This window comes from Schistocerca gregaria, chromosome 4, assembly GCF_023897955.1.
Source record: "Schistocerca gregaria isolate iqSchGreg1 chromosome 4, iqSchGreg1.2, whole genome shotgun sequence".
Classification (NCBI taxonomy): domain Eukaryota; kingdom Metazoa; phylum Arthropoda; class Insecta; order Orthoptera; family Acrididae; genus Schistocerca; species Schistocerca gregaria.
In genome coordinates this window covers 544,125,464-544,153,439 of record NC_064923.1, presented here as the reverse complement: position 1 = coordinate 544,153,439, position 27,976 = coordinate 544,125,464, and the positions used below count along the sequence as shown (strand labels likewise).

Genomic DNA, 27,976 nt, shown 5'->3' with positions numbered 1-27,976 from the left:
TTTCTGTCAGTTCTTCTTTACTAGCTCGCCATTAATAATAATAATAATAATAATAATAATAATAATAATTATTATTATTATTATTACTTTTTTTTCTAGGTTCAAAATGCCACTCCCTACTCTGTTTCCATGTTCTTCTGCATACCTTATTACTTTCAATTTATAGCCCACATCATAAGAAAATCTTTTATTTTCTCCATTATGAAACTAGCTACTAAAAAAAATATTGTATTGTTATTGATACCACAGATCACTTTCAATTCAAGTTAACTGGCACTGTAGGCTGCAATGACACATCATAGGCTAGACAGTGTCCTGGGTTTGTGATGGCGGAGTGGGAGGGAGAGAGTGTTAGCAGGCTTATGAATCCCTGCAACTCATGTTCATCACACTGATGCACTGCTGCTGTCATTTGAAATCTATGTTGCCAGATAGAGATAGGTTTCTCGTGGTGTGAAATATATGACCATTTTTAAGATTGGCAGGAATTTTAAATCAAAAACTGGAAATTTTTGTATTAATCTTGAGTTTAAGACTCCATCAGAATTTTTGACGCAATTTTTCAAGGAAAAAAGTCTGTTTTATAGTCCATAAAATGTGGTACACATGTTTACTTATCAACAGCTAGCCAGTCACCAGTGGTTTCCAGAATGATGAAAATAATCAAGCATGTGCACAACATATGCCCAGTGTGCATGTGCCCCAACATTGTTGGTTTTAAAAATAAAAAAAAAATTAGGTCGTATACTTTTTGAACAGCTCACATATAGTGATGGACTGAGCAACAGTGATATCACAGCCAATACAATGGCTATATACGTCAAAGTTAGTAATCACAGAGTAGTCACCATTTGACAGTGACTGAGGAGCACTCAGCTGAAAGCTTGTGGATGTATGACCACTTGATGTTGCTGGACAGTCGAGAAGATTTTTGTACTGTATTGGAAATGGTTTCCACTATCTATTGGAAACAGAAGGACATACATTTCATTTCTTGGCCACCTCCTTCTGAGTTCTATTTGCTTTTCGCCTGTCAACAGCCCTCCATTATCTTACTCCCAAAAATTCAACTATCTGCACTGTACAGATGATAGTCCTCATTTTACCATCTTAATGATCATTTTGTTTAATCATGGTAAAGTCATTTTGGGCTCATATCAAAATCAGGGTTCTTTAACAACATTATGAGAAGGAAAGTTGCTGCCCACCATATAGCAGAGATGCTGAGTCACAGATAGGCACACAAAAAAAAAGATTTTCACAATTAAAGTTTTCAGCCATTGGCCTTCGTCAACAACAACAACAACAACAACAACAACAACACACACACACACACACACACACACACACACACACACAAACAGAAACACACACACAAGCGTGCGAGCGACTGCAGTCTCAGGCAACTTTTCTTCTCATAATATTGTTGTTACATTCCTTCCTGGATTTTTCCATTGTTTGATTCATGGTTCTTTAAACATTTATGACTCATGTGGTTTACAGTTTATCCGTTAGGGGTATCCATCTAATGTACAGCTTTTTTTCTTCCTGTGAAGATAATCACTGTAACTAAAACTGTTAGAAAACAAATTTGTACAGCTGATGGCAAATACGTAATTCTTCAAATTCATGACAGCTGTATTGAGTCTCCTCATTAAAATGTTAGCTATCACCAGTTGTCAACTGTGAATCATGTGTCACTGATAGGTCTACGAGCCCAGAACAGAGGAGACAAGGACCAGGAAGAACTCAGGGTAATACACCACCCAAACAACAAGATTGTGGTTATCGTCACCTCAGGTGTTCCATGTCAGGGAGAAGCAAGAGTAAAAGGATAGGCATTTTGTTAATTATTGGCAACTAGAATGGGTCTTCCATAGTTGTACGCCGTCATGAAATGGCAGCAAGGAATAAGAATGATTACCTCTTGCACTCTATGCACATGCCAGGAGGCCTCATTTAACATTATGAGGAAGACACTCTGGCAGCCTGTGGAGGTATAAGGTGTAGATAGTGGTATACATTGGAATAGACAATGCTTGCTGAATTCAGACTTGGATCTCTGACAAACTGGCAGAGAAAGTTGAGAAGATCAGCCTTTCTCAGGAAAATTCAATAAAGTTCAGAACCTGCTTCATTACCCTCAGTACTGATCACCTCTTAGTTCAGAAGTAAGTGGAGGGCTTGAACCCAAGATTTCAAATATTATTTGACAAGCTGGTCTGTAACTTCTTAGACTTGAACTATAAAGCTGATCAGTGTGGGTTCAACACAAATGGCTCTGGATTGCAGAGGTCGCTGCTAAGGTAGGTGACACAGTGCACACAGTGATTTTTTAAATTAGCTGACTCTCAATCTAGCCCAGATATTGGTAGTTGGAAGAGACCCCAAGCACCCAAAGAAATCCCCTTCCCTAAACACACGTACAGATGAGACTGTTGGAATCCTTATGATCAACTGTCAAAGACCTGAGTTTCTCTTAGCTTATACAATGCTCAAATAACTTACGGGAACACAGCTGGGTGACATAATCAAGAACTGCTAGTATTTGAACTGGTGCACACTCTGCCATTTTCAGTTTTGCCTTGACAATGACAGGATGTGAACCAGTCAAAATACCAGCAGTTGTCAGCAATGAGATGTGACTGCATTCCTTAAGTTATTGGGATGGTACATACATTCATAGCATTCTTCCATAAGTTTAATAAACACAACAGATACACATATGAGAAAGTTTATTCCTCAATAATCAGACAATAGAAAGTCTATGATGGACTACAACATGTCATAAAAAGGAAAGTTGCTACTCACCATACAGCAGAGATCTGCATGTGCTTGTGCGCGAGCGCAAACACAAGTCACACACTTGACTGCAGCCTCTGGCAGCTGAGGCCACACACATGACTGCAGCCTCTGGCTTCAACTGCCAGAAGCTGCAGCCGTGTGTGTGTGAGTTGCATTTGCATGAGTGTTTGTATGTATCTGTCGTCTATTTTTGACGAAGGCCTTGCTGGCCAAAAGCTTATATTGCGACAGTCTTTTTGTTGTGCCTATCTGCGACTCACCATTTCCACAATTTGGTAAGTAGCAGCTTTCCTTTTCATAACATTATTCACCAATAATGTATTCTCCTTCACAATAGTCTGTCAGTGCTGGGGTAACTTTTCAATTCTGCAACTGTAAAAATCACTTGCTGTTGCAGAGAGGAATTGATCAAGCTATGATCACAGCGCATTTTCATCCGGGAAGGAAGTTCCTTGAAGGTTGTTTCATAGAGGGTGGGAAAAGTGAAAAGCAGTGGGTGCAGGTTCAGGTGAATGGAATGGGTGCAGAAAGATTTTCCAACTAAAGTCCTGTGTAGTGTTTTTCGCCAGTATAGTGGGAAGTAGGCATGTGTTGTTGTGCAGCAGCATCACTTCATGCAGTCTTGCTGGTCATTGTTCTTGGATTGCAACAGTTGTTGACAATAAATGTCAACAGTGGTGGTTACACCTCGGAGAAGCAATTCATAGTATACCACACTATTTCTCTTCCACAAGATGCATAGTATTATCTTTCATGTATGCATACAGGTCTTTTTATGAGGAGTTGCTGCTTTGTCTGGGCTCAACCATTCCTTTCTTCTCCTTGTTAGCATAAAGACAACATTTCTCGTTACCAGTAATGACACAGGATAGGAATGGTTGGCGTTGCTCATGAACCAATTGACAATGTGCAAGCAGAGATGCACATATGGTCACCCACTGATTTTTGTGATTTCTGACTTAGAGTATGTGGTACCCAAACATCTGTATTTTTTGAAACTTAAATCTACTGAAAAAGAAATTGAAGCAGCATGTAAAACAGTTTGGGCAAGGATCAGTACCAAGGGTGGACATAAGCTCATAATTGGGTCTTTCTATTGACCATTGAATTCACCCCATATGCAGTAAAAGGTGTAGAGAAAATCTCAGCTTGCTAAGATTTACGTTCCTCAATCATACTGTCATCATTGGTTGAGAGTGATCATTCCACAATCAAGTGCAATGATTAGTGTTTTTTAAGTGGTAGATGTGAAAAAATATCATGTGAAACAATACTAAATGATTTTCCTGAAAACTACTTAAAACAGGTAATTTGGAAGGCTGCTCATGACTGAAATATTTGAGATCCAATGGCAACAGATGGGACTGACCTCACAAGTGGACCCCTCTCACCTTAAGGCTGAGTGAACTGCCTTTGCCTTTTAACCTTCCCCCTCTATATTTCTCTGCCTAAAGGCACTAAATTATCTGAAACCTGTGATACTGTCCATGTCTACCGAGCTCTGTTGGAAAACATGGTGTACACAGCCCTTGTGATGGCAAGGAGCTCTTAATTGAAAAGTAGTGGCTCCGGCCACAAAAACTGACAACAGCTGGGGGACCAGTGAGCGGATTTCATGTCCCTCCGTATCTGCATCCAGTGATGCCTCTCGCCTGAGGACAACACAGGAGTCGGTCAGTTGGTACCATTGGGCTCCCAAGACCTGTTTTGATGAAGTTTAGCTTAGCTAAGATACACATCATTACTTTTACTTTTATGGTTTTCTGTTACGACACACAACACAGTGGCAACATGAATCCATACTCAATATATTCTTCAACATAAAATCTTTTAGCAGTCATTTTCACTCATTCAACAAAACCAATAAAACTACTATTTACTACCCCTACGTAGCACAACAGGTAACATTGAGTTAAGAATGAAGAGCACAGACTGAAGGATGCATTGTGTCAACAGTAATTTGCTGATGTGTGAGACAAAGCTGATTCTGCCAACTCTACAGAAAATGCAGTTGCTAACTGTAGTAAGAGTATAAAATTTTTGACTTTTCTGGCTGTATGTTACTACTTTCTTCTGAGATGTTTGCACCCACTATATTGGAGATCTACTAACAATATTATTATTGTTGAGTTATTTGCTGCTTGAAGTTATAGTTAAATTGCATTTGTCAGGTACCGTTGTTAGTGATTTAAGATACTACATCAGGGAAAGAATTGAAAATGTAGAAAGCATAACATGAAAGCATTTCCATTTGCATTGCTGTAGAAAACACTTAATTTGTCGCAGGTTTTCCAGAAGCATCCCTTAACAGCTGATTATTGTGCAGAACAGGATGAATTCTCCCTGTTTGCTGCTTCTTGGTATGAGAATTCATCGAGTTCTAATAATAATACAAATACAACCACTGTAAGCGAACCAAGCTATGTTGAAAATACAACAAATCTTGGGTGAGTACCTTTTTTCTGGCCATGTGTAATTTATTGACAATATATGTTTAGAATACAAGTGAGACGAATTTACTAAAGGACTGTATTCTTGGGCACTTTATGCTAAATATGTTCTTCATGCAGAGCTGTAAAAGGATGATAATACATGTATGACCATTGCAAAACAACAATTCTGCCACTGAGAACTGTAATTACTCTTACCTCATAAATGTTAGCATTATATTAATCTTTCTTTAAGAAGTACCTTGTTTTCAGTTAACCTAATAATAACAGTATTGTGGCACAACATTCTTACTTTGAGTGGGGTTCACCAGATGACTTTTTATTCTAAATACTATTCTCCATATGTTTACTACTACTGTTATCACATTCATTATCCCTTGTGAGGCCAGTTGAGGAGCTACTTGATTGAGAAGTAGCAGCACTGGTCACGAAAACTGAAAATGGACCAGAGAGCAGTGTCGGTCACATGCCCCTCCATACTCGCATCCAGTGACACCTAAGGGCTCAGGATGACACAGCGGCGGTACCATTAAGCCTTCAAGGCCTGTTCAGATGGTATTTATTTTGTTTTGACATGTTCTTTTTAATGATGGGTTAGGTGTCCAGTCATCTAAATGGCCATGGATGACTGTTGAAACCTGTTCACTCTGAGTAAACTGTCACATTTAAGGGAAGATAATTAGTAATAAGATATAAGGGGCACTTCCTGCTATAATCACTTTGTTGGATATGCATTGAAGAATACCGAAATTAAATTCAAATGCTGGACTCTTTTGTCAGTTTGTGGTCAAGAGTTTTTATGTTGATAAAGGGCAGGGGTTTCATATAGCATACCCAGTCTCACTCATTCTCCTGCTCAGGTGTCTGTCTCACTGTGCTTTGCTAAACAGTTCCCAAAAAGGAATTATCATGATTGCATGATGTAAATTGATGCATTGACAGCTTTATTCATTATGATTTCAGGGCACGTGCAGCAAATGGCAACAGCAGTATACTTGCATTTGTTGGAACAGAAGACAAAGTTGATCAACCAAATACAGCACTCTTATGTTTGATTTTGTCCTTGGGAACATTCTTTATAGCTTATTATCTGAGACAGTTCAGAAACAGCAAGTTTCTTGGAAGAAGTGTAAGTTTCTCAGTTTTATTCTATTGCTCTATTTCTCTCCTTGCCAGTATAGCTTCATGTGGTTCCAAAAATTCAAGAACGTGTTTAATTTTATCTGGGCAATTTTGACTTTCCCATAGTTGTTTGTTCTCTCATAAGAGTTCTGGACTTTTCAGTGCCTTTGAAGTACTTTGTATAAAACTCTTTGTCTGCAAACAAAAGACATTGATGTTATTACTCTGTCATTATTATTATTATTATTATTATTATTATTATTATTATTATTATTATCATCATCATCATCATCATCATCCTCATCATTATTGTCATTATTTCAGGCAAGGCGTGCATTGGGAGACTTTGGTGTGCCAATAGCGATTATAAGTATGGTAATACTAGACTATTTTGTACCAGCAACATACACTGAAAAGTTAAAAGTCCCTGAAGGACTATCACCAAGTAACCCTGATGTTAGAGGGTGGATAATTTCCCCTGCTAACTTAGTCTATGTGTGGGTTGGATTTGCAGCATGTGCTCCTGCATTGCTCGTGTACATACTACTCTTCATGGAGACACACATAACTGAGTAAGTACATTATTAAACTTCTTAACTTCTCTCATTAGATCCTTACACCTACTTGCATTATTATTATTATTTTCAGTTCATCAGCATCTAAGGCTCATAATATGCTAACATTCATTATAAGTGCTATTATTATTAGTATGGGGATGTACTCTTAATTGCAGAGATGAGGCTTTTTAACTAATGTTGACTTATCTGTGTCTAGTAAAAGATTAGACACATTGTACCTAATAAAAGTTTAGACCCATTGTATGAGACAAAGTTACCAGTCATATATTGTGTAAAATAAATGTTTATTTCAATGTAAACAGCACCACTTATTGCAGTTCCATCTCAGTACAAATCTAAAATATTATGAGAAGCTGGTAAAGAGGTTCACAGTGTTAAATTGTTAGGATTACAAGTTGATAATATATTCCGTTGGGAAGAGCATACTGTAGAATTGTTAAACAAATATTGCCACTGGAATGCAGTGTTATCAGACATAAATAAGAAAGTTAGCATTCTTTATGGGAATGGTGGCTTTATCAGTGAATTTTATTGATGAAATCATGCTGCATTTTCAGCCAAACTGTGGCATTGTGTTCTCACATTCTGGAAACCCTCACTTACTGTTATTTCATAATGTCAAGTAAGCCTAAGTTTTCCAAGTCCAAAACCATGTACTACAAATTATTTGTGGTGTGAACTTAGGAACATCCTATAGATGCCTATTCAAGGAATTTAGGATACTGACCTTTCCCTCCAAATATATTTATTCCTTAATATTTTTGTCACAAGTAATACGTGCCATCTTCAGACCAAAAAATCAGTTCATGGAATCAGAACTGGAAATAATAATCTACATAAAGGTTTAATGTTACTTACTTTGAGCTTGAGGATGACCACATGAAGCAAATTGGGGAGAAGGTGTTGAGGTTGTGAATGAATGAGGATAAGGTGACTTGGTCCAGAGTGCAGGTCATGAAGATATCATCAATGAACCTAAACCAGATGTGGGGTCAGGACTTTTGGGAGGCTAGGAAGGTTTCCTGTATATTCACAGTAAATGATAACAGCCAAACAGTTTCAGGATAAAGATTTATTGAAATCCTTGACCACGGTTTCGGTATATCTGAATATACCTTCATCAGAAGCAAAAATACTCCTGAACAATAGGTGTTCGTATTTTCTATTGTATGTAGAGGTTTTAAATGGTTCTGATATGTTTTATTTATTAAGACAGAAGGTTTGAATTAGTACAACCTTTAAAATTTTGACGTGCATGAGTATGTATCGCTGGGTTTTAATGTGCATGAGTGTCTCGCACATACCACAAGTGCATCCTCTCGGTGAAACTGCCTGCCCTAGTGCTTCCACACCCTCTTCATGCTAGTTCAGAGTACTGATAACATGCCGTGTTCACGTCAACCATCTCTTCATAATTATGCTGTACAGATGGAGGTCATATTTTATTTTTAACTACTGACGATGTGCTTTGGCATGGTTGTTTTATGCATCTCCACTGCAGGATGTGATTTTAGTAAGTGACTGCAATGTTTTTTGTGCTTGTAATTACATTGTTAATTTTTTTGGTTACTGAAAGCTGCAAGTGTTGTGCTATGAAGGCGTTTTCCTGTTCAGGTGTATTTTTGTTTCTGATGAAAGTACATTTAGATATAGCAAAAGTGTGGTCAAGGATTTCAATAGTTCAGGTGTATTTTTGCTTCTGATGAAGTTATATTTTGATATACCAAAACCGTGGTCAAGGATTTCAATAAATCTTTATCCTGCAACTGTTTGGCTGTACCATTTACCGTGAAGATTGCAACTGTTGCTGCTGGAGCCATGTTTAAAACTTTGAAATTTCCTGTATATGGCTCATAAACAGATTGGTGTGCGAGTCACAGCCTGGCCACCCATGGACGGCATATCTGCAGTGACAAGAACTTCCTTGCCCAATATGCTGGGAATCTCACAGAGACCTTTACATTCCAGACTAGAACAACTGAACTACATCCTTTGTGTGGGCTTTGATTACTAAAGGGGACATACTACCCATGATCGTTTCCACATCTCCTGAAGTGGTGCTCCATCACCCACACAACTGCCAAAACATGCTAGTCCATCTTAATGCCACTTCCAATCCCATCTACAAGTCACAGGGATCATATCTTTGTGGAAGATCCCGGTACAAGACCTGCCAAATCTACCTACCCAGAACTTCCTAATCTTGTCCTATTAGAGGCTTATGGTTATCCATCCCCAATAGAGGCCAAAGCATTTATGACAGCCATTGCATCATATGCCAGCTGTGCTGCAATCATTTCACAACTTTTTGTATTGGTATGACTACCAACCAGCTGTCCACCAGGATGAATGGTCACCATCAAACTGGGGCCAAGATCAGAGTAGACCACCTGGTGGCATAAAATGCAGGTGAACATAGCATGCTTGATTTCAATGGCTGCTCCACATCCTGAGCCATCTAGATCCTCCCCTCCAGCACCAACTTTCCTGAACTGTGCAGATAGGAGTTCACATCCCCTCACATCCATTGTGCACAAGCTCTCTGCCACCACACCCACAATGTTTTTTCCTTCACTAGTCCAAAGGTTTGCTAGTTTGTGATACTATTGACACTGGAGAGTATTGAAACTTCCTATCAGAGCTTCCAAACATGTGATTAATTTTATTATATACGAGGGTTGGAACTTAAATAGTGGCAACTATTCATTCATAACCGATACAAAAGAGCTACATGTTTGCACCTGTTACTGTGCTTCAGAGTAGTCACCAGCATTGTGTAGACCCCATTGCCAGCGATTTGGGAGGCGTAGTATACCATTAGCAGAGCCTGTTCTGTTAAGGTGCGAATGGAGCGGTCTAAAGTTATAGTGATGGTGTTATCCTAATGCATTACATGCCTCCATGGCAGGCTGTCAATGCACAGTATTACTGTTCATTTTTGGAGCATCACCTGTGACCAGCTTTGCGAAAGAAGCGGCGACACTTACTGCGCAACCCACCCATCACTTTTCACGACAATGAGCGGCCGCATACAGCACAAGCTGTGGCAGCTCTGTTCGGTCAATGGGACTAGGACATACTGTACCATTCACCATACTTCCCGACTTAAGTACTTGTGGCTTTGATTTGATTCCGAAAATGAAGGGACTATTTCGTGGCATTCACTTCAGAACTGTTCCAGAGATTCAACAGGCAGTAGACCGCTCCATTTGCACCATCAACAGAACAGGCTCTGCTAGCGGTATACTATGCCTTCCACATCACTAGCAACAGGTTCTACGCAATGCTGGTGACTACTTTGAAGAAAATAACAGGTGCAAACATGTAACTCATTTGTATCAGTTGTGAATAAATAGTTGCCACTATTTAAGTTCCAACTCTCGTATATTGCGCCAAATATTATAACAGAAAGATAAAGTATCTCTATTGCTTTTAAAGTGGTTCATTGCAGTTTTATGAGTTTCATACAATTTGTCAAAACAGGAGGTAGCTTGCTCTACTCTTGTTTGACTGATTGAGCATTGTTAATTGGACATGGATAAAGTACAATTAATACAGGAGATTATTGCACCTTGAAAGAATCTCCTGTGGTGGTGATTAAAAAAAATAACTATATTTTTGTTATAATCAAACGATGGAAAATCCAGGATGGAACTTAACAACCAAACTGTGGCTAAGAAACAAGTGGACTATCCAGTTGCTGAACACGCTGCCAAACATGACATCCTTCATTTCAGTGATTCATTCACAGCCTGTGCCATATGGATCCTTCCCACCAACACCAGCTTTTCTAAATTGCGCTGGTGGTAATTTTCCGTGCAATACATCCTATGTTCCCGTAACCCTCCTGGCCTCAACCTTCGTTAGTCACTGTCCTCACCCATCCAGCCCTATCCCTGTTTCTATTCCAGTGCTATACAGCCATCATTTACTATCACACGCAGTCTTTTTACTTCTCTCCTTTTCCACTACTCCCCCACCACCACCACAACCTCTCCTTTACCCTCCATCTAACCTGCAGCACTTCACTGTCCACCACTCCAACAAACTATCCCTCCCCCTCCCCACCCTAACCTCCTCCTTATACCCACCCAGTCACCACTTCCATCATGCACTGGTGCTGCAGCTCACAGTGTGGGTTCAGTTGTCTGAGACTGCAGTTGTGTGTGAGTTGCATTTGCATGAGATTTTGTGTGTGTGTGTGTGTGTGTGTGTGTGTGTGTGTGTGTGTGTGTGTGTGTTTGTGTGTGTGTTTGTCATCTATTGTTGATGAAGGCGTTAATGGCTGAAAGCTTTATTTGTGACAGTCTTTTTGTTGTGCCTCAGCACCTCCAATATATTGTTACATTTTTGTAATAGTTACTCAAGAAATCCTTGTCCTTACTTGAAACATCATGTGAACGCAGAGAAGGGAGGAAGGAAGCTGAAATGTATCCATCAGGTGCTAAAAAGTGACTTAAATTTGTGAACAGGTCGATGGACCTTTAGGGTCAGTAGGTTCATGTTAGGTTTTGGACTGAGGATACATTAGCATTGTCTGTTGTATTATCTGTTATCCATTATCATATATTTCTCATGGAGGGAGCGACACTAGTTGATTGACGGAGAACAGAAATCAGCCCATTCATAAGAAAGATAATGCCATTAAACTGAAAGGTATAATAAAAAGAAATCAAGAAGTACTGGAAGTAAACTTTGTAAAATGTGTAGTACTTATTCTGAGTAAGAATTTTAACTGAAGTGCACATTTTGAATTCATAGAAAAGAGTTTCACATAAGCAGTGCAAGTATTATGTAACACTATTAACAAGTAAACGTGAAAAATCATGTACTGTATTTAAATTCAATTGTTTGATGCAATAATGTTGTTTTTAGAAACCCTAAGTAATGTAATAAAGTTTCAGAAGAGTATAATTAGAAACATGAGTACCTAGTTTCCAAGGAAATCACATTGAGTATTGTGTAAAAAATTATAGTCTTTTACTGTAACCTCCTTATAACCTATAAAATTATAAACTTTTTATACATGAGACCACAGCTGTTGAAGAAAAATAATTTTCATCGTTCATGTTGTTGTTGTGTTGGTATTCAGTGCAAAGACTGGTTTTATGTAGCTCTCCTTGCTACCCTATCCTGTGCAAGCTTCGTCATTTCTGAGTAACTACTGCAACCTACGTACCTTCTGAATTTGCTTACTGTATTCATCTCTTGTTCACCCTCTGATTTTTACCCCCTTCCCCCACTTCCCTCCAGTGCTAAATTGGTGATCCCCTGATGCCTCAGAATGTGTCCTACCAACCGATCCCTTCTTTCAGTCAGTTTGTACCACAAATTTCTCTTCTATGCAATTCTATTCAGTACCTCCTCATTATTAGTTATGTGATCAACCCATTTAATCTTCAGCATTCTTCTGCAGGACGACATCTCAAAAGCTAGTATTCTCTTTTTGTCCAAATTGTTTATCATCAATGTTTCACTTCCATGCATGGCTGCACTCAATACAAATACTTTCAGGAAGGACTTCCTTACACTTAAGTCTATACTCAATGTTAATAGATTTCTCTTCTTGACAAATACTTTTGTTACCATTGCCAGTGTACATTTTATATCCTCCCTACTTTGACTATCATCAAATATTTTGCCTCCCAAATAGCAAAACTCATCTACTACTTTAAGTGTCTCATTTCCTAATCTGATTCACTGTTTTTGTATGTATTTTATCCCTACCACAGTTTGAATTTGAAAGAGAGTATTCCAGTCAACATTGTCAAAAGCTTGATCATTCATGTAACACAAGATATGCTTCATACTCCTTGATTGAAATTGTATTTTCTGCTTGCAATATATGAAATGGAAATGTATAATAAACTAAACAAGAACATTCTGTTGCTTGCTAACCCCATAGGGAAGGCCAGAGGGGAGAAGGGGTGCTGTAAGATACACTGCAGTGTAGATAATACTAGATGCTGGAAGAGTTCACCATGGAACAGATAATATGAGCAGGATGTGGTTTGTGATCAGTTTTATCGAGTAAAACATACCATTAATGAAAGGCTGAGCTTGACACTTGATGGTACACAAGTTGCAATTGTGGGCAAAATGGATTCTTAAACAATTATGTGACTATAAGGAAATGCTCCATAAACCACAGACATTGGCTTATGTACCTCAGTGATACAGATGTTGGTGCACCACACAGGACGGGTACCAGTGCAGAGGCCAGATAGACATGATTCCTAAGGATCAGCAACATTCTTTTCAGTAGCCACAGGGGCAACAGTCTGGATGATTGAAAGAAAGAGGGAACTACAGCTCACACTTTTCTCATGGACATGCAGCTTTGCAGTATGGTTAAATAATGACTGCATCCTCTTGGGTTTCCCCTCAAATGTTTTGTTCAACTATCTTTCTTCTGGAATACTGGCTGCATGAACTGACGCCAGGATTCTTTTTCTCTTCGTCTTCTGTAAGATTGTTGGTTGTTGTATCAAGAGGTAGATTTCTTCGCTCTTCCTCCTTCTCCTCCTCCTCCTCCATTTTCCTTTATGTAAGATTGGTCCCCATAACTTCCTCATTACTCGTCTTTTAACTATTAATGATTTTTCCTTTTCTCATTTAGTCATGCTCTAGGTTTCCACACCATACATGACTGCTGGGTGTATCGCAGCTACATATTCTCATCTTAGTGTTTGCTAATTTTGAGCAGAGCGTCTCCCTGAGAGAATAAATGCATTTCATTCCCCTTGCTATTCTTTCCATGATATTCATTGAGAGGAACCAAACATCAGAGGGCCCATAGGACAACCAAGGTAATGCTCGTTGAATGATCTGACTCATTGAGAGGAACCAAACATCAGAGGGCCCATAGGACAACCAAGGTAATGCTCGTTGAATGATCTGACAAAATACCTGGTAGCCCTGGGGACTGGAGACACCTGGGGGAACCGAGTACAAAACAGGAAGGAATGAAGATTGTTTATGGAAGCAGTACATGGTCTGTAAGGCCTGTGATCAATGGATATGTGTGTATGTATCCTCTTGGTTAAAATATTCCTGAGGCAAAGTAATCCTCCATTCTGATTTCCAGGTGGGGACTTCTCAGGAGGATGTTGTTATTCGGAAAAACAAAATGGGCATCCTATAGACAGGAGCATGGAATGTTAGATCCCTTAATGGGGTGGGTAAGTTCAAAAATTTAAAAAGGAAAATGGATAGTTTGAAGTTAGAGATATGGGGATCAGTGAAGTTTGGCTGCAATATTACAGGCTTCTGGTCGGGTAAGTGCAGAGTTATTAATACAAAATCAAATAAAAGTCTAATAATAATTGTAAAAATAGGAATGTGGGAGCAGCATAGCGAATGCATTATTGTAGCCAAGATAGACACAAAGCCAACACCCACCACAGTAGTACAAGTTTATGTGCCAACTAACTTTGCAGTTGATAAAGAGATTGAAAGAATGTATGATGAAATAAATAAAAATGAATTATTCAGAAAAAGGAGATGAAAATTTTATTGTGGTGGGTGACTGGATTTATGTAGTATGAAGAGAAAGGGAAGGAAAAATAGTAAGAGAATGTGAACTGGGGGAAACTCTACCAGGTAGAGTTTTGCACAGAGCACAATTTAATCATTGCTAAAACTTAGTTTAACATTCACAAAAGAACCCTGTTCACATTAGAGAGACATGGAGACATTGGGAGATTTCAGATTGATTGTACACTGATAAGTCAGAGACCTTAGAACTAGGTTTTAAACTGTAAGACATTTCCGGGGGCAGAAGTGGAGTTGACGACATTTGTTGGTTAAGAACAGTTCATTAAAATCAAAAATTTGCGAAAAGCTAGGAAATCAAGGAGATGGGACCTGAATAAGTTGGAACAACCAGAGGTTGTCAAAATTTTAAAGTGAACACAGGGGAAAGGATACAGTAGAAGACAATTGGGTACCTTTGAGAGATGAAATAGTAAAGACAGTGGCGATGAAAAATGTAAAAAGGTTAGATGTAGTAGAAATCCTTCAATATCGCAGGGGATATTGAATTTTATTTCTGAAAGGAGAAAAAATAAAGTGTATGAAGCAGGAAAAAGGGTATACAAAAAAAAATGTTCAAATTTGTATGAAATCTTATGGTGCTTAACTGCTAAGCTCATCAGTCCCTAAGCTTACACACTACTTAACCTAAATTATCCTAAGGACAAACACACACATCCGAGGGAGGACTCGAACCTCCGCTGGGATCAAGGGTATACAAACTTCTAAAAATGCGATTGACAGAAAGTGCAAAATGGCTAAGCAGGAACTGCTAGAACACAAATGTATGTCTATAGGACACAGCTGTATGAATATCAAGGGCTCAGGTGGAAAACCAGTACTAAGCAAACAAGGGAAAACTGAAAGGTGGAAGGAGTGTGTAGAACAGTTATACAAGGGAAATTAACTTGAAGGCAGTATAGTACAGAGAGATGAGGAAGTTGATGAAGATGAGATGGGGGATATGAGACTACAAGAGGAATTTGACATAGCACTGAAGGACCCTGGTCAAAACAATGCAATAGAAGACATTCCCTCAGAACTGCTGATATCGTTGGGAGAGCTAACTATGATTAAACTATTCCTTGTGGTCTGCAAGATGCATGAGAGAAGGGAAATACCCTCATACTCCAAGAGAATGTAGAAACTCCACTTCCAAAGAAAGCAGGTGCTGACATGTGTGAATATTATTGAACTAACAGTTTGATTAGTCATGGTTGAAAAATAGTGGCACAAATTATTTACACAAGAAAAACAGGTAGAAGCTCTTCTCTGGGGGATCAGTTGGGTTCCAGAGAAATGTTGGAACATACAAGGCAGTACTAGCCCTATGATTTATCTTAGCAGAAGGTAGTTAAGGAAAGGCAAACTTGCATTTATAGCACTTGTACACTTGGAGATAGTTTTCAGTGATGTTCACTGGAATAACTCTTTGAAATTTTGAAAGTTAGGGCTAAAATACAGAGAGTGAAATGTTATTTAGTATTGTGTAGAAACCATATGGCATTTATACAGAATTCAAGGACATGAAAGGGAAGTGGTGGTGGATACAGGTTTGAGATAGTGTTGTAGCCTATCCCCAAAGTTTTCCAGTTGGTACACTGAGCAAGCAGTAAATGAAGCCAGAAAAAATTAGGAGAAACAGGGAGAAGAAAACTTTGAGATTTTCTGATAATATAATTCTGTCAGAGATAGTAAAGGATTTTGAACGGAATGGACAGCATCTTGAAAGGGTGATTAAGATGAATATTAGCAAAAGTGAAGTAGGTGTAATGGAATGTAGTAAGATTAAATCTGGTGTTGCTTAGATTAGGAAATTAGACAGTAAAAGTAGTATAACGACAAAAATTCAATTATTGACAAAATAATTTAACTGGATAGATAAAAATCTACTCACCAAGCGGCAGCAGAACACACACATAAAAGACGGTTGTAAATGGCAAGCTTTTGGAGCCAGTGGCTCCTTCTTCATGCAGAAAGGTTGAAAGGGAAGGAAGAGGGGTGAAGGAAATGGTTGTAAATGGCAAGCTTTTGGAGCCAGTGGCGCCTTCTTCATGCAGAAAGTTTGAAAGGGAAGGAAGAGGGGTGAAGGAAAAGGACTGGAGAGATCTAGAAAAAGGGATTTTGGGAAAGTCACCCAGAACCATGGATCAGGGGAGACACTGCACAGGATGAGAAGGAAAGATAGATTGTTGGGGACTGCATCAGATGAGATTTGAAAACCTCAGAGCTTAAAGATGGAAGACAGGGTAATATGCAGTCAGAGATTACTGTTTAAACAGAAGTCACAGCAGAAATCACAGTCCTTCCTTTCCAAGACCTTTGTTCAAAGATATTAGTACTTGCTCATCATCAGCAATTTAACTGTCACAGCATCAAGTTAAATAAGAGAAATTGCTATCTGTATTGAGAAAGTTGACTGTGGCTAAAGCTGAGGTGGTGTCTTCTAGCTTCACAGTTGCAGTTGAAGTAAGTTCCTAGAAGGTTGGTTTTCAACAATAATCACATTGCAGTCATTCCAGTGACTCTGCACAATGATGTTGTAAGGAGTAACATCATCTTAAGCAACAGTAACTGCACCCCTGGCAACATAAGAGGGCCAGGCTTTCAGTGTTTTCCCCAAAAACTGAAAATGTTAATATCATCAGAATTGTGCAGCTTCTTTACTTATGTCACAGTAGTTTTAAGTCCTGCCCATTCTCAGGTGGTACATGGTTCAACTGTGCATGCGTAATGTATATGTTAATGGCATGACCTCGACATCAGTTATAATCACCATCATGATAGCTCAACTGAAGATGAATTTGGGTGGAAAAACCCAGGATCACATGATACATCCAATGAGCCATTTTATCTTTCTGTCATGCGACAGATATGTACAAATTATATCACTTGCTGTATCCAACATGAAGAACCGTCCCTACAAAATTCCCTTTGTTCCTATAAGCACCCCTGGCATCAATCTTTGCTAGTCCCTGTCATCCATCTGCCTATCACTTTCCCTACTTCTATTCCAATCATTCACATGCCTTCTGTCCCACTGACAAACATGCATAGTCCTTTCCTCTTCTCATTCCTCTGCTATCCACTTCCCCCAACCAGCTCTGACTACCAATGATGCATTTAGCAATACTGTTCTGTCCCCACCATGTCCCTACTGAATCTCACAGCCAGATGTGAGTTAGTAATTCCTACCCACCACATACATGTTATAGTAACAGAAATTCTTCTACAGAATAGAAGGAGGAGTCAAGGAGAAACTTTCTCAGTTTGGTATCAAATTTTACTTTGCTGTCTGTCAGACATTTTATATCAGTGGTTAAGTGATTAAAATTTTTTTTCTAGCATTGTGCACCCCTTTTTATGCTAAAGATAGCCATAATATGGAGTAATGCATGCCATTTTTCTTTCTGATATTGTAATTATGTACCTCATTGTTACTTTTGAGCTGCAGTGGATTATTTAAAACATACTTTATTTGGGAAAAATATGTTGTGAAGCAGTAGTCAGAAAACCCAACTCCTAAACAGATGTCTGCAGGATGATCAGAGGCGAGCACCACATATTATTCTTACAACATTTGTTTGCACAATGAAGAGTTTTCTTAAAGATGAGTTACCCCAGAACATTGTCCATATGACATCGTGAATGAAAATATGCAAAACCTGTCAATTTACTGATTTATCCCTCCTCAAGATTTGCAGTGAGTCTAAGCACAAATGTGGCTGAGCTAAGTTGTTTTAGGAGTTCCAAAAAGTGTTTTTTTTCTATTTAAATTCTCATCAATATGAATCCCTAAAAATTTTGAAATTTCTGCCAGACATGAGAGAGCAGAATGGGGCACTCCATGGAACTCATGGACTTCGAACGTGGTCAGATGATTGGGTGTCACTTGTGTCATACATTTGTACATGAGATTTCCACATTCCTAAACATCCCTAGGTCCACTGTTTCTGATGTGATAGTGAAGTGGAAATGTGAAGGGACATGTACAAAGCATACAGGCCGACCTCATCTGCTGACTGAAAGAGACTGCCGACAATTGAAGAGGGTTGTAATGTGTAATAGGCAGACATCCATCCAGACCATCACACAGGGATTCAAAACTGCATCAAGATCCACTGAAAGTACCGTGACAGTTAGGCGGGAGGTGAGAAAACTTGGGTTTCATGGTCGAGCAGCTGCTCATAAGTGACACATCACGCCGGTAAATGCCAAACGATACTTCACTTGGCGTAAGGAGTGTAAACATTGGACTATTGAACAATGCAAAAACGTTGTGTGGAATGACTAATCACAGTACAGAGTGGTGATCCGATGGCAGGGTGTGGGTATGGCGAATGCCCGGTGTATGTCATTTGCCATCGTGTGTAGTGCCAACAGTAAAATTTGGAGGCGGTGGTGTTATGGTGTGGTTGTGTATTTCGTGGAGGGGGCTTGCACCGTTTATTGTTTGATGTGGCACTATCACAGCACAGGCCTACACTGATGTTTTAAGCACCTTCTTGCTTCCCACTGTTGAAGAGCAGTTCGGGAATGGCAGTTGCATCTTTCAGTATGATCGGGCACCTGTTCATAATGCATGGCCTGAGGCAGAGTAGTTCCACCATGATAACATCCCTGTAATGGACTGGGCTGCACAGAGTCCTGACCTGAATCCTATAGAACACCTTTGGGATGTTTTGGAACATCGACTTTGTGCCAGGCCTCACCGATTGACATCGATACCTCTCCTCAGTGGAGCAGACCATGGAAGTTGGGCTGCCATTCCCCAAGAAACCTTCCAGCACCTAATTGGATGTATGCCTGCAAGAGTGCAAGCTGTCATCAAGGCTAAAAGTGAGCCAACACCATATTGAATTCCAGTATTACCAATGGAGAGTGCCGCAAACTTGTAATTCATTTTCAGCCAGGTGTCCAGCCACTTTTGATCACATAGTGTATGAGGAACAGTAGTGGACCTAAGATTGATCCTTGGAGAATCCCATACATGAGTTCTCCCCATTCATAATTATGTCCCTGGACTATATTGCTTGAATTACTAAGTACTGTGGAAGGCTGGGGCAGGACAAGGCTCAGAGGAAGTTGCAGGAGTTAACCTGCAACCAGTGGGTCCAGCAGAAATTGGCAAATGCTGACCTGGATGGCAGTGGTAAAGATGATTTCTGTGGCACCGCAGAAGTCTTTGGGGTTGAGGCCACAGTGCACTTCACAGATATTTGGCAGATGGAGATCATCCTGCTTAATGTACTCACTCACTGTTAACTAATTAAAAACTGTAATTGTCTAGGATATTTTTCCATGAAACTGAATTAAATATGTCATAATAGAGAGAACTCATTATGTAACACTGTGCCAGATTTGTGTACTTCCTTCTTCTTCTCCTTCTACTTTTCCTCCTCCTCCTCCCCCCCCCCCCCCCCACCCCCCACCCCTCCATGTAGAGAGAGCATTGAGTTGCAGACAGACACAATGAAAAAGAGTGCTAAAATATTTGTGTTGTTTGACAACGTCCTTCTGAAATAGACATTCTAGCAGAAATCTCTACTATGTTGTGAGTAGCAATCTATCCTTTCCATATTGTTGTTATTCCATCCTGGGCTTTCCACTGTGTTAATTGGAGGTTAACATATATGTAGCTGACAGTATGGATACACTGCTTTTGGATATTTTTTACCTGTGTGGCCATCATTATACAGATTAATAATGTAATAAGAGTTAATGAAAAGTTCACACAGATAGTATAAAGATCACAGCATTTACATTTCAGATATGCTTTTAGTATCAAAAGGATGAAAATTTACCCACGAAAACCATAAGACTTGTGACAATATTGCTGGTCAGTTTTTACCCTGAGGAAGTGTAATATCTGTGACTGCCAAAAAGGGAGGAGAGGAATAGGATGTGGAAGGTTCGAAAGATGGTGCAGGTCCTCAGACCCCAGGATGAGAATGACCCCAGTAAGCAATAGGCAGATTCCTCTCATCCTTTTCAGTCCTCCCCAAGCTATCCCTACTTCATTACTCAGGAAGTCACTAATATTCCAAAAACTAGGATAGTGTCATTAATTTTGCTGTGCGAAACTTGTAACTTTTGCATGATGTCACGGTCGAGGGACATTGCTCAAGTGAACTGCTACAGCATAGTACAGAAGGTAACTGAAAGAAATACACAATGAGATAAGCAGGTGTGACTTTTCAAAGACAATAACTACATGGAAGTCGCATGATTCTGGATTACCCCTTGGACATTTTGTCTGACTAGGGTATGTGATCATCACATGTGGGTTGTGTAATGTGCTCCCATGCAGGCCACAATGTTGTTAAGGAGTTCTTCATTCCATTCCTTCACTAGTGTGGTTCCCAACTGCTGGATGGTCTTTGATGTATTTGGACATGGTGCATTATGTCTTGCCAATGCATTGCACATGTGCTTGATAAGATGTAAGTCAGGTGAACAGGCAGGGCAGTCCATTGACTGAATATCCACACATTTCAAGAGTTCCTTCATCCGTGCTGTTTGATGTGGTCGCACATTGTCATCCATAAAATTGAAGTCAGAGCTGAATGCACTCTTGTTAAGAATCATGTGAGGGAGAAGTGCAAAATGACAATAATGTTGATTGCTGAGTGTGGCATGCTACTGTGATCAAAGGCTGAAAGGTCAGTATACCCATGCGATACTATGCCTTGCTACACCATAACCCTGGACCACCAATGCAGTCACATTTGACAATGCTGGATGTATCCTCATATGGTGAGTGGTGGTAATATGTAATTTTTACTGCATCTTTGAACACTGTACCACATTACACTCACCCTTCAGTGTTATTGCGATGTTATAATCCCATTTTTCATGAGTGCATTCACCTCTGACTTCACCTTCATGGATGACAGTGCATGACTGTATTGAACAGAGTAGGTGGGAGAGCTGTTGGAACAAGAGGATATCTGGCGAATGGATTGGTCTACCTCCCCCTCTCCACCCCCCTCCCGCCCCCCTCCCCCCAAACTTAAATCTCTTTGAGGATATGTTGGGGAGATATATCGTAGCACATCCACATGCACCTACAATCATCCAGCAGCTGTCAATTGTACTAGTGGAGAAATGGAATGCCATACCAGAAAAATTTCATATTAACCTTGTGGCTGCTTGGGAGCATGTTGCAGAGCATTCTTTGCTACACTTGGTGATAACACACTCTAGTGAGACCCATCTCGTACCTTTTGTAATGTCCAGGTGGCTGAATAAAAGCATAAGTTTTTGCTTGCTTCATTACATATTCTTTCACTTACCTTTTGTACTATACAGTAGCAGTTCTTTCTATATATGATCCAAGTTCCATCAAGCTATCTTACTTGGCTGTGACAAATCATGAAAAAGTTACTTTCATCTGTACGTTTTGCACAGCAGTGTTGTTTCATGTATCCGTCGACAGTACTGAATAATTCACCTCCAAAAGGTAAGTACTGGCAAGCAATATTGTCTTATAATTTTATAAATGTATTTCGAGTTACCTATAAAGCTTTTTGAAATAAAGAGCAAAAATTTTATCATAAACAAAAACTACAAACTTCAGTTATACAAGAAAAGAATTATTGATCATCATTTTATTCCAGGCTCATAATAGATAAGAAGGACCGTAAATTGAAGAAAGGCTCTGGTTTTCACTTAGATATTCTTCTTGTTTGTTTATCAAACACCTTTTGTGGATTAATTGGTGCACCTTGGATGTGTGCTGCAACTGTACGTTCACTTACCCATGTCTCGGCAGTGACTATAATGTCTCGAACACATGCACCTGGAGAAAAACCACACATAATTGAAGTCAAAGGTAAGTGATCATCACTGCATTATATCATGGCAGTGAGATAAGAAACTTATTCACTGACTGCTGGCAAGTGAACTGGCAACAACAATCTGCAACATTCTGTGTGATCTCACCATTGGTCACAGACTAGCAGCAGCCACACTTGGGACTTAGTGTCCTCTTCATAGGCTGCTGCTAACACCACAACACAAATAGCTGAATTTACAGTGGTGTCATGGCTAGGAAGCACTGACTGCTCAAGAATGGTACATAGTACAACAGATGACCACTGTCAGTGAGTATGATGGTGAACTGGGGAGGTCCCATTCTTCTAATGTTTCGGAGAGGTGCAACAGTGTTACTCCTGGTGTCATGGTGAGGCAAGCCATCTGGTAGACTTCAGGTCATGGCTGGTAGAGATTGAGGAAATGCTGACTCTGCAATAGTACATTATGTACATCTTGCGTCCCCAATTGGTACTCTACAGCAGCAATATCATGGTGTTATTTTTCAACAGGACAATACCCACCCTCACATAGCATACACCTCTAAAGTGTCAGCATGATACTGAGGTATTCCAGTGACCAACAGGATCCCCAGAGCTGTCTCCGATAGAGTGTGCACGGAACCAGCTCGGACATCAGTTCCATCCAAGAGCTAGTACCCAGGATTTCAACAACCATTTATAACAGTTGTGGTCAGAATGCCTCAGAAGAGGACTCAAAGGTTCTATGACACCCTTCCTCATGGTATACATCTCAGGCATAGAGGGTCAAAGTCATACTGATAAGTGGGCCCATATTGCAAAGTTCTTTATAAATTTTACTCAATTTTGTAATAATTGTAATAGCATCAACATATACTCTCAATCCTCATTTTCTAAATGTTTCTCTTTTTTGGTCAGTCATTATAAGTGTATTTTAGCTCAAAAAAGGATTCATTCCAAAAACCATCTACTTTGTAGTTTGAACTATAAGGCTTATTCAATATGTAATGCCTCACATTTTTTTCTCATGACATACTTATTGTTAATAGTCAGAATTTGGCAACAATATACATCAACATGTCTTGTCCATGTCATATTTTTCTACATAGTCTCAGCCACGGCCGTATGCCAACATTGTGGAAGTCATATATTCCCTGCTGGTAAAAGCCCTTGTCCTGTATGCACAGCCATGTTTTCACTGCATGACTGACCCTCTAATCATCTTCAAAGTGTGTTCCCCATTGAGAATCTTTAATCGGCCCAAAAAGATGGAAGTCCGAAGGTGCACGATTCAGCATGTCTGGAGCAGTGGCTGTGACAGGATGCCCTGAGCGTGGCTGATCGTGGAGCTCTATTTCTGCATTTTCTGAGGTTGTAACTTCCTTTATCCATCGCCCAACTATACCTCTATCAACTGCAGCATCGCCATACACTACACACAAACATTTGAGGATGTTCACCACGGTTTCTTTTTCTGTGCACAAGAATTCAATAACAGCATGTTCCTTGTAATGTGAGTTGTATGTAGACGCCACTCTAACACTGTATTATGACTGTGCATCTGCCAGAATGGTTCAAAACTTTACCGGCGCACAGAACAAACATCAAATGTGAAGCACCAACAAGGACGTCTGTCTATGTATAGTAATGGTTTTTTTTAAACAAATGTGGGGCACTACTTATTGAATGACCCTTGTATATATTTAGATGATCAGTTGAATAAATTTCTATACCTGCCCATATAAATGCAGCTATTATTTTGATTAAATTTTGTTTTCTGTGTGACAATGTGAAATAATTTGTTAATATGCCCTATGTATTGTTTTTTTTATGAGTGCTAGTGTAGGTGTTATTCCCCCAAAGATTTTTTAAAATCTGTTTTAAAGTAAATATTTTTCTCTTTCCAATGATACTGGCCAGAATATTGAGACACTGTAACGACAGTCAGCACACAGCAGTACGTAATCTAAATTGTGGACATTTAAAAGAAAGTCATACTTATATTTTGAAGGTTCAAATGACCCTTTATTATGTGATTACAACAAATCTGATTCTGCAGAAAATTTTACGTAAGAGTAGTAATTTGAAATCTTGCCTAATTTTAAGAGAAATTAAATGAATTTAAAATTATTTATTGAATTTGTGACAGCAGCAGATGATTTTTTTTTTAATATTTTAGGCTGGTAATCTGGCTGCCATCATTCTGGATCACTTTAAGATAGGGGTACGAAATTTTAAACCAGCCACTGTGTATCTAAATAAACCATGTGTACCAAATTTCATGGAAATTGACATTGGTGAGATGCATTTTGCCATTTTTCTAGTTCATTTTACATGAATGAACCATGTTTATTCGAAATGGCTACCATTTCCTCAATCCTTATTTCTGTCATTTCAGTATTCACCATTAAGTTTTCCCTGAGAGTTAGCTTAAAGACTAAAACAAAAATTTCCATGTAAGATATTTTGTGATCTGATTCTGTCCTGCATGTAACAGTATTCCTAGCCCAAGAACTTAGGCAACCCATTTCACAATAACATATTTCTTCAAATATAGAAGGAAGCTACCTTGATAATAAATATTTGTATTTTTTGGCTGTTTGTCTATGATATTCTGACTGTAACAATGAAAAAGTTTGCATAATTGTCAAAAATCATTCTGCAATAAACGACTGACAAATTGTTAAGTACAAACTTACACTTAGTATTCAATAACTGTTGCAAAGTGATGTTGAAGTGTTACAAATAAAATGTGCTGCTTTAGAACACAGATGCAAAATTCTGGGGAACAGTAATACTATTAAAAGTCAATGAAAATAGCTCTTTCGATACTCTAAGCTGATATGCAATTAAGAAATGTGCTACATCTAAAAGGGTAGGAAAGGACAATTTAGAAAAAAGAACTGTGTAGTGATAGTACCCAAGGAACAACAGTCAATACATATTAAAAATGTTATCAGTAAAAAGTCTGCATCCAGGAGAGTAGAAAACAGCACTGCTGTGTTAAAAATCATGTGCAAAAGAGGATCCTAAAAAAAAAAGATAGGTCTACGAAATCTGCAAAGACTAGTTCTGCAGCAATACAAAAACAAATACATCATGGAGTAAACATCAAAATATTCAAGGACAGCCATGCATGCAATGTTTCAAACTTTGTATCAAACTCTGTTAAAGACATGACGAGTGTATTAGCTGTTCTCAAACCTAGAGTGAAAATCAAAAACATGATTAGCAAAGTCAAAAAAGAATGTGCCAATTGTAAAAAAAGTGACTGCCTTGTTCTCACAGTGGGATCAATGTTAACAGCAATGTGGTTGGTGTGTTTCTTAAAAAAAAAAGGTCATTATTTTGCAACTGCTGTTGATTACAAAGGTGACATTGGTGAACCACCTATGAGAGTTGATGTGGCAGACTGGTCTTGTGTAAATAGTGAAATTTGATGAACTAATGAATGACTTCAATATTTTTGTTCAAAGTTCAAAACCATAAGACCTCTCGATGTCAGCAATTATGACAAATGCATGGCCAACACCTGCATAAATCTGGGAAGAAGAAACTCAGATATAATAAGGCTGATGGCAAAATAATACAAGTAAGCAGCTGCAAAACAAACTGAGTGCTCACATGTAGGAAAACTAATGAAAAGGGGCAAATTCGAAGCAGATTTGGTCCAACATTAACAATACTGAACAAGTATTCATTGCACAGGTGGACTACATTCATCCAGCATTTGAGACTGACAGTAGCTAATGATTTCCAACAAACTTTGCATATAATTTAAACCTTTACAAAACTTCTTTCTCACTGTAAACCCCCCCCCCCCACCCCCCACCACACACACACACACACACACACACACACACACACACACACACACACACGCACACACACACACAAAATTATGAGAAAAAAAAGTTTATCACTTACTAAATTGCCATTGTCAATGCAGTAAAACTTTAGCATCGAGCATGACATTTTAATTTATTACTTATTTACTATTAACAATGCAACACATTTTGCAGACAGTATCTGCATATAGCACTGAATGTACCTGCAAAATTGTATCTTTTTTTGACACACAGTTCAGGAAATATGACGTCACAAACACTGAGATGTGTGAACAACTAGCTTTGCATAAAATGGAGAGAAAGTTACTCACCCAATACTCATCAAGTGTTTGAAACAAGAGCACTTGGTGATTTCCAACAGACTTCAAACATAATTTCAGATCTTTTCTCACTTACATGTTTAAAAAAATTAACTCATTTTTGAAGCTGTTTTATGCATAGGAGTTTGACTCTTGCCTCAAACAATCATATCATATCAAAAATAAAAATAAAGGTTGATGGCCATAAACAATTAAAAATGTCACAGTAACAGCAGCAGACTAAGGCAGAACTGGTAACTAATATTGAGACAGCAGAGCTTGTGTGAATCTTACAAAGTAAGAGATACCAGTAAAGGTGAAGCTGAGTGAGAAAGTCATGAGTCATGCCTGGATAACTCAGCAAGTAAGAGTATTGCCCTTGAAAGGCTAAGACCTGGGTTTCAATCCATGACCAGCATACATTTTTAATCTACCAGGAAGTGGCAAAGTAAAATGTTCATACCAAAAACCAAATTTGTAGTTTTGAAAGCTAACATCTGTCCACTGCTTGTCCTTGTATGGCAGACATAGATGTGAAGCAGTTACAGTGTGCTTGGTGCACAATATGGTGATCCTCCCTTGTGGTGGTCAGATGGGGTTGACTAGAACATTGAGATTGAGTATGCCTGCCCTTACATTCCCAAGCAATCAAACATCAGGTCACACTTATATCTGAATGCCTCTCAAATATCTCTGATGCGCAATTTGATCTGCCACCCAAATGAAAACCCGCAGTAAAGCCCCTTTCAAACTGTGTCAGGTACTGGTAATGATTTCTCACATAACACACACACACACACACACACACACACACACACACACGCACGCACGCGCGCGCGCACACACACACACACACACACACACACACACACACACACACACACACACACACAGTGATAATTCAACAGCTAATGTAGTTTCCCTTTATACACCTTATCAGGTGTGGTAGCAATGTTAATATGAAAAACAGTTATGCACACCTGTGGTCATTCTACCTGTTGCAGAGTACTGCAGCTCTATTCATTAACATACCCACCAATGTTGTGTACCTGTGATATGTAGAGATCTGATCATGTCTTTCAGATGCCAGTACAAAATTTTGTTTGCACCAAACAATTTACTTCTGAGCATGGTACATTACACAAACTAAAGATCATAAACCAATATAGTCACAAGAGATTAAAGAGGTGAAACTCTCAATGCACAATAAATTACAGCTTCCTGATACTTACAGTGAGACAGCTGATGCCAAAGAAATGATCAACAAACTCAATAAATTATTCCAAACTGTAGTAAAGTAACTGTAAAGAAAGAGCTAAATAAAAATGGGTTAGTCAGATGTGCAAGTACCTCTAAAATACTTGTTGTTGTTGTTGTTGTCTTCAGTCCTGAGACTGGTTTGATGCAGCTCTCCATGCTACTCTATCCTGTGCAAGCTGCTTCATCTCCCAGTACCTACTGCAACCTACATCCTTCTGAATCTGCTTAGTGTACTCATCTCTCGGTCTCCCTCTACGATTTTTACCCTCCACGCTGCCCTCCAAT

At 39.1% G+C, this 27,976-nt stretch overlaps 1 protein-coding gene across 14 annotated transcripts in view; it reads left to right on the top strand.

The window, feature by feature from the left end:
• Positions 1–27,976, top strand: part of LOC126268165 (band 3 anion transport protein) — an 811,429-nt gene that overhangs the window by 743,700 nt on the left and 39,753 nt on the right. For all 14 annotated transcript variants that reach the window (XM_049973749.1, XM_049973744.1, XM_049973747.1 and 11 more), the window contains 4 exons: positions 5,092–5,252; positions 6,219–6,384; positions 6,702–6,949; positions 22,108–22,322. In XM_049973749.1, coding sequence (XP_049829706.1) covers positions 5,092–5,252; positions 6,219–6,384; positions 6,702–6,949; positions 22,108–22,322 — 790 coding nt within the window. The remainder of the gene's footprint in view (positions 1–5,091; positions 5,253–6,218; positions 6,385–6,701; positions 6,950–22,107; positions 22,323–27,976) is intronic.